General features: G+C 40.0%; 1 protein-coding gene across 7 annotated transcripts in view; it reads right to left on the bottom strand.

The window, feature by feature from the left end:
• Positions 1-16,688: 16,688 nt before the first annotated feature.
• Positions 16,689-25,236, bottom strand: part of RGS22 (regulator of G protein signaling 22) — a 116,887-nt gene continuing 108,339 nt past the window's right edge. For 3 of the 7 annotated variants that reach the window (XM_053930380.1, XM_053930382.1, XM_053930384.1), the window contains 4 exons: positions 20,734-20,832; positions 18,798-18,891; positions 18,603-18,686; positions 16,689-17,403 (listed from right to left, as the gene is read on the bottom strand). In XM_053930380.1, the coding sequence (XP_053786355.1) occupies positions 17,393-17,403; positions 18,603-18,686; positions 18,798-18,891; positions 20,734-20,832 (288 nt within the window). In that variant the 3' untranslated portion in view covers positions 16,689-17,392. The remainder of the gene's footprint in view (positions 17,404-18,602; positions 18,687-18,797; positions 18,892-20,733; positions 20,833-25,236) is intronic. The other 4 variants (XM_053930383.1, XM_053930386.1, XM_053930381.1 and 1 more) reach the window with 3 other exon arrangements.

Below are 25,236 nucleotides of genomic sequence, written 5' to 3'. Positions count from 1 at the left end.
TGACAAAGGTGAAAAAAAGACCTTCAATTTTGAAGGACATTTTCACTAGATACAAAGGCTCAGGTTGACACATTCTTTTTTCTTTAGTCACTTTAAAAGATGTCGTTTCATTGTGGCTTCCCTTATTTTAGATTAAAGGTCAACCATCACTCTTATTGTTGTATCTTTAAATGTATTATGTTCTTCTCTTCTGAATGTTTTTAAGGTTTCATCTTTGGTTTCTAGCGGACTATGATATGCCCAGGTATATTCTTCAGAGAATTTATTCTGCCTGAGGTTCTCTGAATTTCTTGTACCTGTAGGTTCTTATTGTTAGTTAAATTTGGAAAATTTTAAGTTATTATATAATCAATATAATATCTCTTCTACCCCATTCTTTCTCCATTATTTACTTTAGATCATTTGCTACATTCCGCTTACACTCTGTCCTATTTTTTCACACTTTACTTCCCCTCTGTGCTTTAACTGGACTAATTTCCAGTAGCTGGTCTTTCTGCAGCTGTGCGCATCCATGGTTGAGTCCACTCGATGGATTCATTTCAGATACTGACTGCACTTTTCAGTTTTTGAATTTTCATTTGGTCCCTTTCTCTGAGGTAATTAGCGCATCTCTTCAGCCACCTTTTCAGTCTCTGCTGTAAGTATTTCAGTGGCTCACCACGACCCTTGTTACCTGGCAGTACCTGCGGGTCAGAAGCCCGAGTCCCGTGCAGCTGTTCCCACTGGCTGTCTCAGGGTCAAGCTCTCTCGTGGGGTCTTAGTCAGACTGCCATCGGGGACTGTGGTCTCATAGGGAGGCTCAACAAGGACAAAGGTCGTCTTCACTTCTAGTACAGTCCTTCTTCACTAATGCCAATATCTGGGTCATCTGTGAGTTTCTTCAACTGGCCATTTTTTTCTCTTGACTATGGGTGACTTTTTGCCTTCTTCCTCATATCTAATAATTTTCTAAATTTATGCTAGACATAGAAAGACTCTCAATTTTGTTGTTTTTGTCTAAAGAGTGTTGAATTTTGGTCAGACAGAACATTAACGCATTGGTGGATCACCTTGATTCTATTGAGGCTCATTTTAGGCTTTTACTGCAGGTCGATTCTGTTTCAGGTTTTCTTTCGTTCTAGGGTTTGCCCTTCCTTGTATGGCACTGTCCTGACTCCTGTTTGCAGCCTGAACAAGGCCTCTCCGCTCTGACAGGTCAGAGCGCCTGTATCTTCACAGCCTTGTGCAACTTCTGAAATCTGGGTTTGCTTCCAGCTTCTCCAGCTGTCACTTCCTGATGCTCCCAGCAGAGCCTTGACCAGCACACACACAGCTTAGAATTGGGACAAGGGCCCAAAGGAGACCTTGATGCAGATTCCTGGGGCTACTTCTTTGGGGCTCCCTCCTTTCTATGTACCCCTGTTTTGCAATGTCAGCCACCTTAGCAATACCAATCTTCGATTTAACTGCTCCAATTTCCTGCGCACCATTCAGAAAATGCCCCCAGGTTGAATATAGAGCTCTCATTTTGTGCTTTTCTCTGCAGGATTGCAGCCAGGTACTACATACTGTCCAACGCCTAAAAACCGTTGTTGTGTATATTTTGTTCAGTTTAATAGTCGTTCATTAAGAATAGGGCACCTGATACTAATTATTCTATCTTATCTAGTACCAGATCACAAATATTTGAATTCTTATCAATCAATTTAATTTTTATATAGCGAGAAATTAAAGGTAGGCAAACCTATATTACGTGATTTCCAGTTTAGTTTTCTACATGACAGAAAACACGTGTGACTTTATCTGTTTGCTTCCTGTAACATAGGTAATCTCAGCTTGCACTGAGGATGATCTATATATTCATACAAATAGGATCAAGACTCTACCTGGGGTGAAACCTATATAATTTTATTAACCAATAGCACTGCCATACATTTAATTTAAAATTTAAGACTCTAAAAAATAAAGTCTAAAAACAGTACCTCTCTCAGTACCAAAGGATCACCCAGTTTTTGGAGTACGGGGGCAATTTAGTAACTCCCTTCTCCTTTGACCACTGGCTCTAAGACTAACTCCAGTGCAAACTTGCAGCTGCTAAGCCCCAATGAACTTGAAAGTAGAAGAGGTAATACATACACTGAATTAAGTACATTTCACATTTTGTACAAAACAGTTGTACCTACTATTTTTTCACTCTGCTTTCTAAGAAGTTGATTCACAGTTGTGGAAAAGACAATGCTATGTGCTCACCAAACTCCATTTCTTTTTCCTTTGTGTCGGCACACTAGATCTCTGAGGCAAATTTAAGTTGGTCTTGGAGGGGCTCAAAATGGAATTAATGCTGGAAAACTTCATGGTTTAATGATACAAGCTTAGCAGCGTAACCATGGACAAGTCAACCTCCTTGCGCCCAGCTGCCGCAGCTGATGATTCTGGTTCTTGTGAGAACAACATGGTACATAATAACCATTTAATAAACAGTAGCATTCACCATCAAGATCAGCGCCATCATCACTACGGTAAGAAAATCCAGATGTTATAGTACTGACCACGACTCTGTCATCCGTACTGTGTAAGATGGAGAAAAAGAACGTGAGCGATCCCGTATGGAGTTTGTCTCTGTGCCTCTTTAGCAGAGTATGGGCGTTGCTATAAATGACGTGCGTGTTAAAGCACCTGAGAATGGCGACAGGTGGTTTAAAAGTAGAAGTCAAGGAATGCATTTCTGAACTAGATTTCTCTATTTTTCAAAAGAAACTTCCAACAGAGTGAACTTTCACTCTGAAAAACAGAGTATGCCACCTTGGAAAAGATATTTTTAAATTACGAAGAAAACAGCCTTAAGCAAGCCACATCCAGGTTTTTTCCTCATACTTTTTGAAACCAACTTGTCATTCCTCTGTGTTTGCACACTCACACAAGACAAAACACGGGGGGGGGGGGGGGGGAGTGTTGACACCGCTACTGCCAATCAGAGCTCCAGGCAAACGTACTACTTTTTCACCCATTAATGCTGGATCCCCAGGTTTTTGGAAATACGGTAGAATCACATTCATCAGAAGATCCCAAGGGACACATTATGTTTTCAAATGCATGAGGATTTGGATAATAAGGTAACCTGGTAAATGGACCTTGAACTTGGCAGTGTAGTTCGCTGCATCTCCGGCACAGGTTCACAAAGTGTCTTCCATCTCCCTTGCTTTATGGACAGCCAACTACTGTGGCCAAGGCATCCCACTGAACAAGGGTGTTATGTTCCAGGCTCACTGAATTTGGAGTTTCAAGAGAAGTTGTTTTCCTTTTCATCAGTTACCTAGGGTTAGACAAATCCAAGAGTCGAAACCTTAACTATAACCTCAGGAGCTACAAAGTACAGTGCTTACAAAACCACCCAACTACTTTTTTTTTTCAAAGTTTTTATACCTACTAAAAGGTTGGCTCCTACATGTTGCTCAAAAAACACTGAATTGACAGGTACCATCACCATCACAAAACAACACGCAGATAATGTGACTTTAGACTCAACCAAAAATACATGCTACCTTCTGGATCTGCTAAAAGCTAGTAGGCATATTAACACAAGTAATTTTAAGATTATTCAAGTTCCATTAAAATATGATGGATGTACAAAGTACTAACCAAAATCTTTTGGGATGCTGGTCATAGACAAAGGTTCTTCAAGCATAAAGCTGTAAAACTGAACTTGGTTGTCTGTACGGGATTCCCAGGCAGGCCAAAGACCTATGGAATTGTTGTTTGTCCCTTAAAATAGTATTGTTTAATACATTCATAAGGGTTTACAAAGCCCTTGGAATTGCCCATTTTATAAAGTAGTAATGCTTTTGGCTTAAGCATTACTTGGAACTTCTTTTTTTAAAGAAAATTCAAAAATGACCTGTGTTTACTGTTTTTAAAAAAATCTAATAAGAAAAAATAAATCTTATATTTCTGTTGCATTGAAAGGTTTGAGCTTCATGATTACAAGTATTGGCAGCAGATAGTGTAAACAGTCCTCAAATGCATTTTGCTTTAATGCATTTAGAGTTCCACTTAAGATTCATTTTTCTATGTTCAGTGTGGTACTAGACACGGGTGGAAAAACAGCAGGTATTTTTCCAAGCAGGAGGCACGAGATTGCTGAAATCCTCAGCCTTCATCACAACATTAATTAGTATGTTTCACCAACCAAGTCTGTACGATTTGTAAATGAAATTCTAGAAGGGGCATCAAGCTAGAACAGGATATGGAAGCCAAATGGAAAACATGAACCAATAAAAGAAAAAAGCTAAACTAACTAGAAGTCTAAGTTTAGTTTTGAAGTCAGTTCAAGTCTCGCATGCTTTCACTCTGATGTAATCAGATGGTGGGGACAAACAAGAGCTCAGAAACAGCTTTTGTAACTTTGGGACCAACTGCACGTGAATCAGTTTGTTGATGGCTCTAACGAGTACACCGTGGGCTTTGCTGCATTACCTCTGAATTCAAATTGTCATTCTTTAGGCTGAAGCATAATAACGAATACTTATCAACAAGGATAGCCATCCTCCAAACAGAAACACCCCCCCCACCCCCCACCCCCCGCCAAAACACTTAGGAAACTTTTTCAACATTCTGTTACATCTTGTTGATTGATAGATCGCATCCTTCGTCCTAACATCAGCAAGACCTAAGTTCTGCACGCTAGCACATTCTTCCTGTATGACGACGTGTTTGTTCCCCGCGCATCCTGTTGTCTGTCTCACTTCCCATTCTAGTTAGTGACATGATTGCTTTTCTGTGTGCAAGCATGCTTTTCTGAGAAGAGATCATTCTCTGGGTTTGAAAAATGTTCTATTTCTTGCAGGATGAGAAATTCCAACACATATGGCATAAAAGGACCAAGCCCATAACAGTTTTTATGGATAAAAAAAATTATTCAATTAGAATCACAATCTATTAAGAGTGTTCTTCTTGTCCGCTGACAAGCCTTAAAAATAAATAGTATACAAAATGAACAAAGTGTACACTGATTTTTTTGTAACTAAAAAACTCCTCTATCTTAACTCCTCAGATGGAATAAGTGTTATTACTATGTATAAATGTTTTTCGTATGAGCCAAATTATTCTTTGAAAGAAGTTAAGCTATTTTGTTCTTTTGATGATAAGTGGAAAAGCTTAGTACATAAATGTTACTTTAACTTAAAAAAGGAGGTACATAAGCCCCGAATGGTGTGGCTCAGTGGACTGGGCGTCCCTTCTGGAAACCAAAAGGTTGCCTGTGAGGTTCCTGGTCAGGGCACACGCCTGAGTTGTGAGCCAGACCCCCATTTGGGGAGAGGGGCATGTGAGAGGCAACTGATTGATGATTGATGTATCTCTCACACATGGATGTTTCTCTCCCTCTCTTTCTCCCTCCCTTCCCCTCCCTCTAAAAGCAAATAAAATCTTTAAAGGAGAGAATGTTTGAACCGGGCCACTGAAATTGGGTGGAAGAGGGAAGGAATTTCCAGGAGAGGGAACAGACATGAAACGGTATGACTCACCTGTGAGCTGTAAGGAATTTGTTCAGAGGTATACTGCTCTTTCGGGGGCGCACGCAGTCAGCACTATTTTCAGAATAACACTAAGAGGTTAGTGCCTTTCCCCCGTGCTGGTGCTTACACCCATGGTACTAATGCAACGGTGGGAAAACCGCTCCCTCGTTTATGGGTATCAAGGCAGGGGTACCAAGACAACGGCATTCTTCCCTCTTAAAGAAAAAATGGAGCCAGTTTCACCTAAGAATGTCCAAAAGCATTAATTTGGTTAAATGGTGACCCTTGAGTGCACACTTTAGAAATATTGCAATGATGACATGGGCAGTGAACAGAGAGCAGGCCCGCCCACTGCATACCAACGCTGACGGTCCTCTCCAGAAGCAGCGCTTGTGCAATTGCTTGGGCTGCCGGCTGACTGAGGCCCTGTCTTCCTGGGACGCAGCTTTCCCTTGAAAGGACTGACATAAAAGTTGTACTTATTTAGACTTGGGTGTTTGGCAGATGTTTTCTCAAACATGTATAAAGTGAAACTGTTACTTCAAGGAAAACAACAGACAGTATTTTTTCCAATGATAAAGCACAAGCTTACACGGGAAAAGAATAATTGTAGAAAACCTGTATCTACCACTTCAGATTTGACAGCTTCCCAGGACACTTATGCATATGTGCTTGATAGGGCCCCACGGTTCCCTGAAGCTTTATTTCTTTTCATGTTTTCTTTCTGTTCTCCAGATTGGCCGATCTTCACTGATCTCTCTTCAAGTTCACTGAGTCTTTCTTCTGGCAGCTCAAGTCTTCTGTTGAACTCCCATAGTGCATGTTTTCATTTCTGTTATTGTATTTTTCAACCCCAGAATTTCCATTTTTTAAAAATTTTTAATTGATATTCTTTAATTATTGTCAGCATTTTTTCTTTAATATTTAAAGTTTCCTTTAGTTACTTAGGGACATGTATAATAGTTGGTTTGAGCCCTCACTGGTGTGGCTCAGTTGGTTGGGCATCATCTTGCAAAGCGAAAGGTCGCCAGTTTAATTCCTGGTCAGGGCACATGTCTGGGTTGCAGGTTCAGTCCCTGGTTGGGGTGTGTGTGCAAGGTCGATGTTTCTCGTTCATGTAGATGTTTTTCTCCCTCTCTTTCTCCCTCCTTTCCCTTCTCTCTAAATAAATAAATAAAATTTAAAAGAACAGCTGATTTGAAATCTCTGTCGTCAAGGGCTGGCACGTGGGCCACTTGTTTCCATCCACTACTTTTCCTCTTGTGTATGAGTTATACTTCCCTATTTCTTTGCACATCTTGTAATTTCTTTCTGAAAACAACATTTTGGATAGTATGTTGTAGCATCTCTGTACTCTGATTCACCCCTCATACCAAGGGGTTGTTATAGTTTTGTTTCTGTTATTTGTTTAGTGACTTGCCTGCACAAATTCTTTAGATAATCCTTTACAGTGTGCAGCAGCTTATGTCCTTGCCAAATTTTTTAAAATATTTTTTCTTTTATACTTAATCTTTGCTTTCTGGGGGTCACTTCTGGATCAACACAACTTAGTGGTCAGCTAGTGATTGGTCAGAAGGTGCCCTTACATATTTTGAGCTACTAAGGTTTTCATCTTTGCTGATGTATACTGTGTGGTTTAGGAACTGCATTCAAAAGGTAGACAATCTACCAATTAGCCCCATCTTTTACTCTCTAACAGCCCGTGTTCAACAGGTGATACTGATGAGTAGACAGGGTTCTGACTTCTCCTGAGCGTGCGTGAAGCCTTGCACAAGCCCACCAGTACATCAGTCACCACTGCGGCTCTCTTATCCCGGATTTCTGCTATATGTTTAGCTGGTTTACTGACATGCTGCTTTCCCTAACCAGTGGCAGGCCCTCAGTCTAGCTGTGAGGTTGGCCTTCCTGGGTGTTTGCTGGTATTCCTGGATTGTCCCGCTATTTTGACAAAACTACTGGGCGTGAGTTTTTCCACCTTCCAATCTGAATCACATCAGCCCCCTCTAGCGGCAAGGCTGCTTGCCTTTAGGGTTTGCCCCACTCTGGCAGAACCCCTGCATCACGGAACAGAATGGGGGGGATGGAAGCAGCCCTGGACAAATACGCCACAGACTCCCAACCGCTCCTATTGAGGGTCAGTAGTTTTTCTTAAATAAATGCTTCTTGATCTGTTGTATATCTTTTTTTCTGTTCTCAAGTGGCCGTTTTGACAATTTTGTTCAGTTTATTGTTTCTTTGTGGTAAGATAATTTGCTGAACTCTCGCTCAGCCATTTTTTCCTCTTGTTTGATTGTTCCGGTTAGGACTTCCAGTGCTACAAGGGTGGGGAAAAGTAGGTTAATAATAATAAATAATACAATAATTAACAAGTAAATAATAATCCAAGCACATTGTTTTTTGTGTACTCACAACTATTAACCTGCTTTTCCCACCCCTGTATGTAGAATAAGAGCGGTAAGAGTGGACGTCCTTGTCCCATTCCTGATCTTGGAGCAAAACCTTCCAGGTTTCCACTATTGACCAAAGTGTCCTTCAGCAGAGGGCTCGATGTGGTGCATATATACAATGAAACAGTACTCAGCCATAAGAAAAGATGAAATGCTGCCATTTGTGACCAAATGGATGGACCTTGAGAATATCATGCTAAGTGAAATGTCAGTTAAGAATAGTTAACAATCATAAAATTTCACACAGGTGTAGGATATAAGACTGAAAGCAACAAATGAAACAACAAGAAAAGCAAACGAACAAAAGCTCACAGACACAAACAGTATGGTGGATGACCAGAGGGAAGGGCAGTGGAGGGCAGTAAAGGGTAGAGGGGCCAAATACATGGTGACGATGATTTATCTGACTCTGGGTGGCGGGCACACAATGCCATGTACAGATCGGGTATCAGAGAAATGTTCCCTTGAAACCTGCATAATTTTATTAACCAATGTCACCCCAAACCAACATTATAAGAAATGTTAAAGGGACTTCTTTAAGAAAAAAAAAGATAAAAAATACGAATAATAAAATGATAATAACTACATACCTATCAATAATTACTTTAAATGTAAATGGATTAAATGCTTCGATTAAAAGACACAGCGTGGCTGAACGGAGAAGAAAACAAGACCCACACATATGCTGCCTGTAAGGGATTCGTCAGATCTAAAGACACAAACAGTGACAGTAAAGTGATGCACAGACATACTTCATGCAAATGAAAACAAAGACAAGCTGGGGTAGCAGTACTTATATCAGACAAGTTAGATTTTAAAACAAAGGCTATAACAAGAGACAAAGAAGGACATTGCAAATATAATAACCAAGATATGGAAGTAACCGAAGTGTCCATTGGTAGGTAATTGGATAAGGATGTGGTACATATATATTTGCAGAGGGACCCCCCAAAAAACAGAATTATCCTCTGGAGAGAAGGCCCCTTGTAGTACAGGCTTCCCCCACTAGGTGAGTGTTCTAGGAACCCATCTGCATCAGTGTACCAGCTGGTGTTATTGTGAGAGGCTGAGTTCAGCTTCAGTGAATTTTTTTTGGAAGACTCTTTCAACACATTTGCCCATTTCATGGTGGGTGATTTATAGGTGCACCTGCCCACACTGTGCTGAGTGTTCAGCAGTGGATCAAAAACAGCATGACACCCATACTCCACCCTCTCTATTCACCTGATCTTGCCCCGAGCAAGTATTTTTTGTTTCCCCAAATGAAAAAAGCCCTCAAAAGGAAACATTTTGCTGATGTGGAAGAGGTGATACAAAAAATGGCATAAGCACTGAAAGGCATCAAAACCAACGAGTTCAAAAACTGTTTTGAGCAGTAAATAAAATGTCTCAGTAGGTGTCATCAAATGGAGAGTAGTTTGAAGGTGATTGAAGTTTAAACATGTAAGAATAAATATGCAATTTTTATAAATAAATTCCAGGTGTTTTGGGCCCCCCTCATATAATAGAATACAACTCAGCCACAAAAGAGAATGAAATCTTACCATTTGCAGCAACATGGATGGACCTAGAGGACATTATGCTGAGTGAAATAAGTCAGACAGCGAAAGACTAGTATCATATGATTTCACTTATATGTGGAATTGAAAAAACAAAATAAATGAACAATAAAAACAGAAACAAACTCATAGGTATAGAGAACAAATTAATGGTTGCCAGATCAGAGAGAGATTACGGGGCTGGGTGAAAAAGGTGAAGGGATTAAGGAAGTACAAATTGGCAATTACAAAATAGTCACAGGGATGCCAGTACAGCATAGTATAGTCTCCAATACTGTAATAACTATGTGTGGTGCCAGGTGGGAACTAGACTTACTGTGAGTTCTGTAACTGTGTAACCACTAAGCTGTACCCCTGAAACTAATGCAACATCGCTCACATCCCCTTGGCCTGACACGGGTCACATGGCATACTATCCGTGAAGCGGTCTGCGAAATGATGATTAACTCCAGTTAGGAGGTCGTGGGCACGGCTCGAACTCGGGGATCCACTCCTGAGAGGAACAGGGGTTGGGTGTATGCTGGGAGGCAGCGGTCTATGTCATGATGAAGGTACAGGGGAGATCGCCCACCAATGTTGTCATGTATCACTGAATTATTTTACTAAGTACGTCTGTTAGTTTTATAATGATTACAATAAAGATGTTTCTAAAAAGGTAACTATTTCAGGCCAGGTCTATACCATCTACTTGATTATAGAAAAGGAAATAGTATAGAACTTTTCTTTTTATCTTTTGATGTAAAGTTCTAATTTGAAATATAGAAACACTTGGTCAAAGAGGAACACACCAAAACTCTACAGTCATACACTTAAAAGCTCCAATATTACAAACTCATAGAATTACATAATATTAGAGCTAAGTAAAAAGGGACCTCTGTTCTTTACACGTAAATAAACTGAGACTCAGAGGTAAAAATAAATGGCTCAAATCAGAAAGGAAGTAACAGATTCAAGATTAGAGGTCAATTTTACTGACATTGAATACACACCAACTGAGATATTTTTTGAAGCAGAAAGGTCAATGTAATTTTAGAGAGTATGCTATTTAGGGAAAAAACCCCAATTATTCACAAATCATGTTCTATAAAGTAATCTTCAATTATATGACAAATGATAAAGATACATATTTAAAACACATAGAATGAATTAGGTTTTACCTTTAATACTAAATTTGTTTATTAAAAATAATATACACAAGCTGAATCTGACCCAACTGGCCAAATTACTTTTGGATTACTTCACTGTTGTACTTATTTCAAAATACATTTATTCACCCCGAACAATAGTACAGAGTATGAGCTCAGTTTTCCCATGTTTTAAGGGTATAAGCTGACATGGTATGCCTAGTAATTTGTGTGTTTTTAAAACCTAGAACTCTTCCAAAAGTAAGTTGTCTTTTCTTTATGAGAACTCATAAAATCAAGAAGCACATCAGAGGCAAACATATAGCACAGTCAGTATTTCTTTATTTGTACAAACCTGTCAGATTTGAGTACTTTAACACATTTTTTAAAAGATTTTATTTATTTTAAGGGAGAGGAGGGAGAGAGGGTGAGATATCTTAATGTGTGGTTGCCTCTCCCGCGCCCCCTACTGGGGACCTGACCTGGCCTGCAACCCACGATGTGCCCTGATTGGGAATCGAACCCGTGACATTTTGGTTGGCAGGCCGGTGCTCAATCCACTGAGCCACACCAGCCAGGGCAGATTTAAGAGCACTTTAAAGGTTACCTAAAATATAGTATAATGTTACTTAAATGTAAGTAAGGAATTTAAGTTTTATTAATTGAATAAACATTGCCTGAGCATCTCCATTAGGCATTATATTCCCGATGATGTAAGAGAAATTATTCAAGTGGATATAATATAGACACTAGAACAAACATGTCATCATCAGTTAAAAGACACTGTTGGTGAAGTTATGGAGCTGGGAGGTGTGATTTTTTTTAAATAATAATTTGCTAGGAAGCTAGAACTTTAAGGTTCCATTGTAATTAGAGGTTTCAAAAAACATAATGTAAAAATGTTCAAAAGTCCAAAGTCCAACCCTAGTTTTCAACTAGGGTGATTTGGCAACGTCTGGAGGTATTTTGGGTCATCACAACTGGGGAGGTGCGACCAGCAGACAGTCGGTAGGGGCCAGAGACACTGTGTAACATCCTTCACTGCACAGAACAGCTCTTCCACAGCAAAGAACTAACCTGCCCAAAATGTCAATAGTGCCAGGGTTGAGAAACCCAGGCCTAAAGCGATTTAATGTGGCTTAATAAGAATTAATTCTCTGAAAGGCATGACATGTAGTTGTAGTCACAGATACAAAAAAAATGATGTAGCTAGAACAGAGAACCTATACTTCACATAAAATTGCTACATTACTACTTATTTATAATTATAAAACTACTAATGGCAAATTTTGTGAGTAGCATTATGTTGAACTTTCTTAGATAAGCAGTGATTTTTACCTTCCTGTGATTTTACAGTGCAGATATTTTCATTTTTTAAAACAAATATTTCATGAACAATTACTTTCTAGTTGTCCTATAATACATAAGGCACTGAAGTGAAAACTCAAACACCAGCTTTATTGGGGAAAGAGGCATGTGCACAAAATTACGATCAATGTGACTGGCGTTCTCGGAGGGTAGTGAAGACACTGTGGTCATTTTAAGCTTCCAGTCAAGATGGCGCAGTAGGTAAACATGGTGCTCACATCCTCCCTCAACCACATCCAAATTACACAATGAAACTGCAGAACCATCATTCAGAACTGCCTGAAATCCAGCCTAATGTAAGTACTACAACCAAGGATGTAAAGAAGCCGCCACATCCAGGCTGGCAGGAGGGGCAGAGAGGTGGAACCAGCTGGTCCCACACCCACATGTGGCGGATAAAAATCAGGAGGGGTATCTTGGCTGCTGAGATCTCCCCTGAGGAGCAAGGGGTCCCAGCCCCACACAAGGCCCCCAGCCCAGGGTTCCAGTGCTGGGAAGGGAAGTCACCATAACTTCTGGCTGTAAAAACCAGCAGGGATTGTGGGTGAATGAGACAAGGGGCTTCTGGAGTCCCAGGTGTTGCTCTTAAGGGGCCCGTGCATGGACTACTGCAGACACACTCCTTCTGAGCTCCAGTGCTGGGGAAGCAGCTCCAAAGGCTCCAGGGACCTAGGGGAGGACCTAGACAGAAGCGCTGGCAAAGGACATTGTTCCTTTGCTGAGCCCTCCCCCTGTAGGCTCAGGCAGACACCACATCCTCCAAGTCTCCATCAACCTGCCTATTACTCTTCACCCTGCTCTCGTGATTACCTGAGACCCCGCCCCACCCAACTTGCAGCCCCACCCAAACTGTTTCCAGTGGCTTTTCCATAGGAATGGCCCATCTTGGCTCATGCTTCAGACTTTCCTAAAATCTCTCAAACAAGCAGCATTTGACCTCAGCATGAAAGTGCCCTGTACCTCTTGCTAAGTGGCCCCAGGCCTGGAACTAATGACAGCTGGCCTTGCTTCGCAGTTAGCCTTTCCTGGGCACTTCCACGCCCAGCACAGGTAGCAGCCATCTACAGATTGCTTTGTAGCTCATTCCAAGTGGCCCCAGGCAGAACACAGGCAGTGGCTGACTTTGACCTGTACTTCATGGGAAGCCCCAGAGCCAGGGTCCCTGGTGGACAGCTTCAGACCATGTCGAAGCATCACACAACCACCTCCACAAGTAACACACTCAAGGAGGGGGGTTGCTCAGCAGGCACCAGAGCCCTGCTGAAGTACCATATTTTTTGGACCATAAGATGCACCTAGGTTTTAGAGGAGTAAAATATGAAAAAAAAATTGAAGCAAAAAAATAGGTAAAATATTTAATAACATAAATAATATTTCACCAATGTAAATATAAGCTACATTCGGACTATAGGACGCATCCCCATTTTCCTCCCAAATTTTGGGGAAAAGTGCATCTTTTTAAAAAATATATTTATTGATTATGCTATTACAGTTGTCCCATTTACCCCCCTTCACTCCACTCCATCCTGCCCACCCCCTCCCTCCCACATTCCCCCCCTATAGTTCATGTCCATGGGTCATACTTATAAGTTCTTTGGCTTCTACATTTCCTATACTATTCTTACCCTCCCCCTGTCTATTTTCTACCTATCATCTATGCTACTTATTCTCTATACCTTTCCCCCCCTCTCCCCCTCCCAAACCCCTGTTGATAACCCTCCATGTGATCTCCATTTCTGTGGTTCTGTTCCTGTTCTAGTTGTTTGCTTAGTTTGCTTTTGTTCTTGTTTTAGGTGTGGTTGTTAATAACTGTAAGTTTGCTGTCATTTTTACTGTTCATATTTTTTATCTTCTTTTTCTTAGATAAATCCCTTTAACATTTCATATAATAAGGGCTTGGCGATGATGAACTCCTTTAATTTGACCTTATCTGAGAAGCACTTTATCTGCCCTTCCATTCTAAATGAAAGCTTTGCTGGATAGAGCAATCTTGGATGTAGGTCCTTGCCTTTCACGACTTGGAATACTTCTTGCCAGCCCCTTCTTGCCTGCAAGGATTCTTTTGAGAAATCAGCTGACAGTCTTATGGGAACTCCTTTGTAGGTAACTGTGTCCTTTTCTCTTGCTGCTTCTAAGATTCTCTCCTTCTGTTTAATCTTGGGTAATGTAATTATGATGTGCCTTGGTGTGTTCCTCCTTGGATCCAGCTTCTTTGGGACTCTGAGCTTCCTGGACTTCCTGGAAGTCTATTTCCTTTGCCAGATTGGGGAAGTTCTCCTTCATTATTTGTTCAAATAAAATTTCCATTTTTTGCTCTTCCTCTTCTCCTGGTACCCCTATGATTCAGATGTTGGAACATTTAAAGTTGTCCTGGAGGTTCCTAAGCCTCTCCTCATTTTTCCGAATTCTTGTTTCCTCATTGTTTTCTGGTTGGATGTTTCTTTCTTTCTTCTGGTCCACACCATTGACTTGAGTCCCAGCTTCCTTCCCATCACTATTGGTTCCCTGTACATTTTCCTTTCTTTCTCTTAGCATAGCCTTCATTTTTTCATCTAATTTGTAACCAAATTCAACCAGTTCTGTGAGCTTCCTAATTACCAGTGTTTTGAACTGTGCATCTGATAGGTTGGCTATCTCTTCATTGCTTAATTGTATTATTTCTGGAGCTTTGATCTGTTCTTTCATTTGGGCCATTTTTTTTTTTTGTCTTGGTGCACCTGCTAGGTAAAGGGGCGGAGCCTTAGGTGTTCACCAGGGCAACGCTGGTTGCTGCACTGTGACGATGTACGTGGGGGAGGGGCTGAGAGGGAGCGATGGCGCTTGCTCCACTCTCTGCCGGATTTTAGTCATTTCCTCCACTACCCACAATCAAATTGGGCTCCTCTGGTGCTGATTCCCGAGTGGGTGGGCTTGTGCACACTCTAGGCCCCTGTGGGTCTCTCCAATGAACTCTCCTGTGAGGCTGGGAGTTTCTCCTGCTGCTGCCTCAACCCCCACAGGTGTTTTCTATCAGAGGTTTGACGCTTTATTTCCCTGCGCTGGAGCCCTGGGTTGCGTGGTCTGTTTCAGTCCCGTTGTTCCTCCTGGTTTATCTATGCGTGAATGTGGGACCTCGGGGTCTGCTAGCTGCCGCACTGCCTGCCCCATTCGTTCCACAATCCGCCGCCTCCCTGGATCCACCAGCCGCCGCCTTGCTGAGAGTCCTCTCTGCCCCGGCTGCCCGTTTCCGCCCCTCCTACCCGTCTGGATGAATGTTTCTTTATCTCCTTGGCTGTTGGACTTCCATGCAATTCAATTTTCTGTCAGTTCTGGTTGTCTTTTGTTTTTAAATTGTTGTTGTCCTTCTTTTGGTTGTGCAAGGAGGTGCAGTGCATCTACCTATGCCTCCATCTTGACTGGAAATCCTCAAAAGTGCATCTTATAGTCCGAAAAATACAGTAAGTCCTGCTCTGTGGGATGGGCCCTTGCACAGCTGATCCTTTACAGTGGTTGCAGTAAGTTCCTATAGGCAATCGGACTGGGGGTAAATCCCTCCCATTGATGTGCCAACAGCAATCAAGGCTCCACTGCAAGAGGAGGGTGTACACAGTCCACAGTGGGCAGGGAGCTCACCTGGAGAGCCCAGCTCCCATGAACAAGGAGCCTGTGCCACTGGGCCCTACAGGACACCTGCTAGATTAGGCCAGTCTACCAAGCCCCGAAAAGGTAGCAGCTCTATCTAACACATGCAAACAAACACAGGGAGGCTGCCAGGATGAGGAGAGGAAGAACATGTCACCAACAAAAGAACAGAACTCCAGAAGGACAAAACAAACTGCAGGCAAGCAACCTCCTTGATGCAGACTTGCAAACTCAGGGCAACCAACAAGAGAATTTTAAAAAGCAGTATATTTGATATGCTGAGAGAAGAGAGAAAATGAAATCACATAAAATGCACAATTAAAAAAAATGCAGAGAGAGAGAGAGTGGAATCCAAAGAAATGAAACAAAGACCAAAGAACAACTGGAAAATAGACAAAAACTTCACAGTCACAATGGATTGTGGGCAGGTGGGAACAGTGGGAACTACAAAATCCTGATGCTTTTCTAAAAGTGTCCGAAAACCACTGCTTTAGGGAAAAAGAGATCTCTGGAGTGGGCCTGCTGATGCTTTCCTCCTTTAAACTGTCCGTGTCTACCTTGAAAATACTCTCTCAGACTGTGTTAGAGCAGAAGCCTGATGCTTGCAACCCTGGGATCCAGGCCAGTGTCCTTGGCACTTCTGAGTCCTGACGGCCAGCAATGCTGAAGGTCACTTCCTACACATTCCCCTTTCCCTCCAGGAGAGGTACGAGTGTATGACTGGCCCTGGCCAGTGTGGCACAGTTCGTTGGAACATTGTCCCACGGGCTGAAAGGTCACAGGTTTGACTTGGCTCAGGGTACGTACTGGGTTGGTCCCAGTCAGGGCATGTATAAGGGGCAACTGATCGATGTTTCTCTCCCCCTCTCTCCCCCTTCTTTCCCCTGTCTCTAAAGTCAATAAGCATGTCCTTGGGTGAGGATTAAAAACAAAGTGTACGACTGAATTCTCTCTGCTACAAGTGTAACTTCAGTTAAGAGGGCTTTAACCTTTTCTTTTAACTTTATTTTTATTGTTGACACTATTACAGACATCCCCATTTCCCCCGCTTTGCCCACCTCCACCCAGCCCCCACCACCCTTCTCTCTGGACATCACCGCACTGGTGTCTGTGTCCATGGGTTATGCACCTATGTTCTTTGGCTGATCCCTTCACCTTCTTTCATCCAGAGGGCATTTACCTTTTAAGACTCTTCTCTTGCTACCCTGTTAATCACAGAGTGATTGCGGATCGCCTGAATCAGAATCACCTAGGATATCTTAAAGAGGGAGATTCCTGGGTCCTGCTGAAGGACCGTTGAATCAGACTCTCAAGGAGTGAGCCCAAGAATCTGCACGGCTAGCAGAGGTCACCAGGGAGCCTTATGCACATTAAAGTCTGAGAACCACTGTTTCACTATATGGGATGGGGTGGGGAAGGCTCTTCCCTTTAGGGTTAGGGACAGTTTATTGCTAGGAATATCAGTTCCCTAACAACCTGCTAAATATATCTGCTGACCAAATACAGTGATGCCCAATGAATATTTGCTGAAAAAATTACTTGAGAAGCATACTTCCTTAAGCTCTATGATAAGCAAAACATTTTGATTTTTTTCTAACCTAGATAGTAGTTTTATTCTAAATAAGTTTTGAAACTTTTATAGTCTGTATGTACTGTGTGCAGAATAGCTATAATTTTAAGACTGTGGGAATAAAACAAGTCAAACTTTATTTAGATGGCAGGCTTGCTCTAATGCAGACCATTGAAACATCACTCGCGTGCCCATGCCAGTCACATCTGATTTAAGGAATTCCTGCAAAAAGAAAAACAGTGGTTGAAAACATAAGTAGCCACAGAAAATACAAACCCAAAGCAAACCAAAACACCTCATGGAGGGTGGTAATAAGGATAACAACGTTAACAGGTGTGGCGGCGTACTCCGAATGTTGGGGGCACTGTGAGGTTGGTCTGAGGGGTGGGGGGACTGAGACAGAGCTGCAGGGGCTAGGTAAACCAAAAGACAGAACTGATGAGTAGGCTCAGATGATAAAGATATGCTCACCAAACCATCCGGAGAATCAGAAAACTAAGGGTTTTGAGAAATAAGAAGGTAAGCTGCGATATAGAAGATCAGAGAAAGGGGACTTTTATTCGGTTCTTCAAGTCTCGGGTAACACGTTACACGTATACTACGTTGTGCTACCATGCTACTGTGCAGGGGTATTGTTAAAGTCCAGCATTAGCACCCAGTCACAACCGAATAATCCCATCAACATCCGGATGGGAGAAGGACTCTGGCTGCATTTTCAGTTCCCTTCTTATCTTGGGAGATAAGATTCCTATCTTGGGAGAATGGAGCTTGGGGAAACTTGGGAAACTGAACTAGAGGCTATGCTTCCTACATGTTCCTTGTGGAAGAAGACAGGCATAGGGGGAGTAAACAGAAGCAACAAATGGCCTTTCCCCCAAAGGCTTTGCTTTTCAGACTGGGCCATTCAGAAGAGAGGCAAAGTGCTCCTCTCCATCCATTCGTTAGTGGGGGTGTGTCTGTGCTTGGGGTGTGTGTGTGTGTGTGTGTGCATATTTGCTGTGTGTCGGGTGTGTATATGTGTTTGAGGTGCATGTGTGGAGGTGCACGGGTGTGTGCGCTGAAGGGGCATGGCTGGGACGGGTCAACTTTCGGTCTGCGAGTTACATTACACCTATCGGCACCGGTACACACTCACATGAATGCTGTCACTGTGGAGACGGATGAAGTGTTAGGTGTGTGTTGTTCCTCCTCAGCAGAGAAAAGAGAGAGAGACCAGACACACACACCCACGCACTCTCTCTCTCACACACACACACTCACACACACGGAAATTCTCATAAGCTCGAGGGGTCAGATCAGTTGGGAGGGAGTCAGCCCTCATCTCTTCCTGCCCTCTATGTTCAGAATGGCCAGGGCAAAGGCAGAACTGTAACAAAAAGGAAGAAAGAGCTGAGACTAATAGATTATCCCTGGAGACTCACTATGGATGTTGTAGGAAGGTAAATTCTTTTTCAAAGACAGAGTTGAACCAGCAAACTTATTAACATTTGTAAAAGATGATAGGCCTGCACAAAAATAAGAGAAATAAGGAAAAGAGTGAAGCAATCTTCAGCAAAACCCTCTAAAATTAACATGTGATGGAAGATAACAACCTGTAAGCAAAAAGCAAAAATTACCTGCAAACAACTTCTTTTCTAGTTCTTCTTGAACTTTAAGAAGAATCCTTTCCTGTTCTAAGGCTTCTATATACTTTGAGTAGCACCAGGTTGGCTAGAAAGACAATTTTCAAAATGAATTTTAGAACTATTTGCCCTTGAAAATAAACTGAAGGTTTATGTTTGAACATCTTATTGCAGTATAACACATATGACAAAATGTGTACTTATCATAAATTTATAATTACTGGTATACAAAATTTCTCAAGTGGAATATACCAATTTAACCTTTCTTTAATTGATTTTAGAGACAGAGAAACATTGATTTTTTTGTTCCACTTATCTACACATTCATTGGATAAGTCTTGTACATTCCCTGACTGGGGATCAAACCCACAACTTTGGTGTATCAGGGCGATGCTCTTACCAATTGAGCTACTTGGCCAGGACCCATTTAACCTTTTAACTGGGCATCACACATTGTTATCAATCTAACTTAAACCATTTTAATAACCACATTTATGATAAACTAAAGGTACTTTTTTTCTGTAGCTTTGTCCTAAAATTTTAAATTTCCTTGTCCTAGGTTGGGAGGGGGGTAAGGGGTGTGAGAATGATGTTTTACTATTTCTCAGTGAAATAATTTCTCAAAAGCCTTATAGATTTCTGGACAGCTATTTGGACAGCTTTATATATTCAACATGATTGCAGATTTAAGTGCTTAGGAAGATCCAAGCACTTTGTGGGGGCTGGTTTCGCATTTGGGTTAATTACACATCTTCCACGTGTAAAATAAAGTCGATCTGAAACAAATTATGCACAATGCATTCCGCACTTACTAAACGGCAGTGTGTTATTATTTCACCAATTGCTAGGCTAATTCAACACGTTAAATAGCAATAATGAGAACAACAACAATTTATATTTATAAAATGCATTTGGTTTCCAAAAACATTTACTTTCTTCATCTTTGACAGATGACAGTATCATCATCATCATCAACATCTTTTTCTTTCTCCTTTCTTTTTTTAATGGTTATAAAAACAGTCTCAAAGAATATTAAATCGTTTCCTTCATGCTTCAAGGTAATACTGACTGTGTGAAAGTGAAAATTAGAAGCTCGGTATCTCTAATTCCACATTCCTCCCTTTTTTTTTTTTTACACTGTGTTTCTGAACTTTCATACTGGTCATTTGTTAATGAATGTACTTCCTAACGTCATTATTAGGTGTCATGCACTTTTAGGCCCCCATTTTTTCAATTTATGGTTCCAAAAATTTGAATATTTCTCTTTTCTCAATAAAAGCTTCATAGTCTATCAGTAATCTTACTAATACTAATTACTGATTACTAATCTTGACATGATAGACTATGTCAAGAAATGAACATTCTTGACATTCCTAAATATCAAAAAGATTGATTCCTGAACTGGTATTATTTAAGATGCGATCACTTTCAATAGAATCATTAGAAAGGGACAGACATTAAACTTAAGAAATTTCAGGGAAGTGATGTTAATGTTCAAGTTATAAATGTAAATATAAACACAAAAACTGTCATGTACCGGCCAATTTTATGACCATTCAAAGAATTTAAAAACTGAGACTAAGCATTTGCCATTCTTCTTTCCTCTCTTAACCTCAAAATATATCAAACTACGTATATTCTATTTTGTTCTATATCGGCCTTATTCTTTCTCTTTCAATGAGATAGTCACTTCAACTCCTGCATCTTAAATCTTCATATGTATCAAGAAATTATTTTCCTCAATTTTATTGTCCAGTATCAGCTGAAATTTTAATGTTCTCTGAAGGCTCAAGGAAATTCCCTTCCCATGTCTTCTTTACTGTAATTTTAGCATCATTTTCAAACAAACACACCTCTACTACAGTGAAATGACTGCATTCCACTACCCAGTGCTCTATAGAAGTGATACCTGCGCATCCCCCTTGCTTACCTGTCGGCCATATGCTTGCAAGCCTAAAACTGAGTTGCTGACTAAAGCACCTGTTTTGACAGTAGCTCCTGAAGCACTTGCGTATTGTTTGACTCCATCCTGTAATTATATGAAATTATTCCAAAAAAGAGTAATGCTATACTAATATAAACTTACAGTTAAGGAGTCATAATAGCTTATGAAACAATATGTTGTGGTGAGCACCACACCCAAGATTTCATCAAGTCAATAGCACTAATGTGACATAATCTACTGTTTTGGGCATTAGTTTTTTTTCATAGTAATATATAAATATTAAAAATAAATGAGAGAAATCATGAAGTAGAATGTAGAAATCATCCCCCTAATTTTAGTATCCAAGAAAAACCACCACCAATATTTTTATGAATATCCATCCAAATTTCTCACTATGGAAATGCATAGATTTAATCTATAATTTTAATGTTGATATTTTGTTACATAAATGTCATATATAATGGAATTACACTGTATGTGACTCTTTTTAAATGTTTCATGTAAAATGTTGTAAAATATTTTTCTATGTGAATAAATACAGAACAGAAATGTAAAGAGCAGAGTCTTCAAATCATTCAACAGGTACGCCTACTGTAGAACACAAAGTATATCTTTGAATATTTGCTGGAAGATGAAATGAATAAATTGCATCATTATTTTCAATGGGTGAATGGTCTTATGCATCCAAGTATTTACTGAACAATAAAAGAATAAACTATATCATCATTTCGGCAGGTGAATAATGTTCTAGTAAAAGAATATAACCACAGGTAATTTAATCAATGTCTACTATCAGAAATTTAGGTAATTTGAAATTTTTTACTATTATAAATGATGCTGTGCATTCCCCCCATCTAGAGTAAATTCCTAGGATTGAATTTGCTGGATTAAAGAGAATGAACATTCTAAACAATTTATGTTGTCAAACTGGCCTTCAGAAACAAAATACCATTTTACACTTTACCCAGTAACACATGAGCTTACAGTCTTCGTTCACAAACCCTCAACCAACTCGGCATTTTCTTCTTTACCAGTCTGTATGTCTTTGACTCCCATTGAGACGGAATGGTATTTCACACTTTTAATCATTTGTACTTCTTTTGTGAACTTCCTGTTACTACCCTTTGCCCATTTTCTGTTACGAGTGTTTATCTTTTATATTATTTATTTTTACAACTATCATCACACATTTTGTTTTCCTAATTTGTGTTTCACCTTGTTTATGTTTGCCATTTAACAGTTTAAAGTATTTATTTAGTTAAATTGCTGTGACCCTTTCCTAATGAATTTGCCACTGTTCATTTTAACTACTTAATAATTCAAATAGATGATATTAAACTAGATAAAAGCTTTAATCAGACTCTCTTCCATAATAGCTTTTTTTAGATCACCCAGTTCCATTTGATTCCTTCATAAGAGTAAGACATGAAGGGTATATTCGCTATTACTACTTTTGTTCTAAAGGACAATTACTGCTACAATATTACTTTATGACATGCATTGTGCTTCACATATATTACTTAATACAACACTGTGATGTAAATTCTGTTACTCTCTCCATTTTACGGAAGAATAAAATGAAGTTTTAGGAAGGGAAGTAGTTTGACTAAGACACTGGAAGAGACTGACGGTGAGGTCAGGATTCAAAACCAGGCCGTGTAACCCAGAGACTGCGCCCTGCTCCCTGTGCTCGGAGGCTGCCCATCAAACAACCCCCTGCAACCGCACAGTGGAATAGTTTGCACGGCCTTCCACACATGTTTCAATCAGCCTCTCCAAATCATGTGAGGTTAATATTATTACCACTAGTCAAGAGATGAAATTTGGGTTAAGAGAGTTAAAGTCATGCCCAAGGTTAATGAGGGAAATCCAATGCTTTTTACAGTAACTGAGTTTTTTCAGAGTATACAATTTATGTTATAGAAGAATCACGGATTTCTTATATTTATTTTTTCCAACATTTGCTCATGTCTTCAATAAAATAAAAACACCAGAATAGACATTTTCTGCTCTATTGGTCTTCCTTGCCTTATAAATAAATACATGGCAGCCGTGGCTGATGTGGCTCAGTGGGTTGAGTGTCAGCCTGCAAACTGAAAGGTCATTGGTTCGATTCCTAGTCATCGCATATGCCTAGGTTGAGGGCCAGGTTCCCCAGCTGGGAATAAGAACATTAAAAAGTAGAATTCTTTTGTTTTCTTTAGGGTTATTCACCCTACAAAAAGGCTACTTTTACACTGTCAATATTTGTACCTTACCCAGTTAGCGGTTAACCACTGACAGATATGGAGAGATAAGAAGATCACTTGGCATTTCCATAAACAAAGTATGATAAGGATGATATAAATATACATCCTAGATTTCCTGGAGAAGTAGTAATTTAAGATTTTCTCTACTTTCATCACATCCTCTGTTCCAACTTTTGTTTCAGGCCAAATATTTACCATATATCTAAGCAAACTGAAAGTACCTGGGAATACACGTAGCTGTGAAGTTCTTCCCTAGAGCTGGGGGTACAGTAAGAGACGCTCTTTATATCCCCTCACTACTATATTCACTTATTTAATAAATACATGTTTAGAACCATTTGATTAAGTCATGCTTTTAAAGATTCATTTGCTTTTTATTAGAGGTTGTTCCTCTTTCCCTTCCCATCTAAAAATAATTGCTCATTTTCTGTAATCTCAGGGTTTCTTTTTTGTTGTTTCTATCATTTGCAATTATGTGTGTGTATGTGTGTCTACCCACCCTTACCCTATATTTAAGTTACATCCATATCCTAAGCATATGCAGGAGGGATCAATATGTAGTGGACAGTTAACAAAACTCTATGTAGTAAATGATCAATAAAAGTCTAAAGAAAAGGATTAGGGTGAAAGCTCTGTTGAGAGACAGTTTAGGTCATGTTAATAGAAAATGCAGCAGGCTCACGTAGACACTGGATTGGTGAAGTTACCCGCGTGCCCTGGGTGGATTCAGAAAAGAACTCCTAGCGTACATACGTTAGACACATTCCTTTTCCTTCCCTTAAATCAGTGACTTTCAACCAGTGTGCCACAAGAATTTTTAAAACCTTTTAGTCAGGGCACTCTTTTCCCTTAGATTGTCAGATAAAAAAAATGACAACAGCCAGTGTAACAATAGCCATCTGGTGTGAATGAATCAAAGTTATACTTACTTTTGGTCAGAGCAGCAAAAATATAATATATATACTTTCTTTCTGAGCCATATGTATATATAATAATGTATAATATGTATATAAATCACATATATGGATCAGAAAGAAAGTGGATAATACATATATAATATGTATATAAATCCACTCCTAAGGTTGGCAAAAGACATAAACCCATAAGCTCAAGAACCTGACCAATCCTTAAATAAAATAAACCCAAAGAAATCTACACAAGACACATCATACTCAAAATGCTGAAAACTAAAGACAAAGAAAAAAACCTTGAAAGCAGTGAGGAATAATACCTTACCTACATAAAAATCCTGGAATATCATGAAAAAAAATGAAAAGAACAAAGTATGGGTAAGTAGAATATACTTTTCTTCCCCCACCCTTGAGTTTACTAATTTATATTTGATGGTTGAAGCAAAAATTGTTAAATTTTCTGATGTGGTTCTCAATATATTTTGAGGAATTATTTAAGATAATTATAAACAGGTGTGGGGAAAGGGACTTAAAGGGAGGTAGTTTCTAGACTCTACTTGAACTGGTAAAATATCAACACTAATTGACTGTAATGTTATGTATGTATAAGACAATATGTAAAGTAACCTCTAAAATATATAAATAAATATAAACCAAAATGAAATTCTAAGAAATGGGCAAGTAATCCACAGGAATGCAAGACAAAGGAAACAGGAAAAAATGAAAAACAAAAGAAACAAAGAATATAACAGCAGACTTCAGAACTATCCTATCACTAATTATATTAAAGATAAATAGACTAAATATAGCAATTAAAAGACAGAGAATCTGCAGAGTAGATTCGAAAAGAAAATGACCCAACTGTGCGCTGCTTAGTGGAAACTTAATTCAAGAACAATGACATAGGTGGTAAAGGAAGGAAAGAAGATGTCAGGCAAACATCAGAGGAGAGCGGGCTGGCTCCGCAGCTTTGGAGAAGTTTGGCACTTCCTCAAAAGGTTTAACATATAGTTACCATATGAGCCAACAATTCAACTTGTATGTCCCAAGAAAAATGAAAACATATGTCCAAACACAAAACTGTACAAGAACGTGCACAGCAGCATTATCTATGGTAACGAAAAGGAGAAAACAACCCACATGTGCATCAACTGGTAAATGAATAAACACGATGTAGCACAGCCGTACACTGGAATATTACTTGGCCGTGAAAAGAATGAAGTACTGATACACGCTCCAATACTGACGGACATTGACAATATGCTCAGTGAAAGGAGTCGGTCACAAAGGCCACCTATTGTATGACTTCATTTATGTGAAATAGCCGG

Source organism: Desmodus rotundus, chromosome 8 (genome assembly GCF_022682495.2).
Source record: "Desmodus rotundus isolate HL8 chromosome 8, HLdesRot8A.1, whole genome shotgun sequence".
NCBI lineage: Eukaryota > Metazoa > Chordata > Mammalia > Chiroptera > Phyllostomidae > Desmodus > Desmodus rotundus.
The sequence above is the reverse complement of the archived record's forward strand: the minus strand, read 5'-3'. Positions and strand labels throughout refer to the sequence as shown.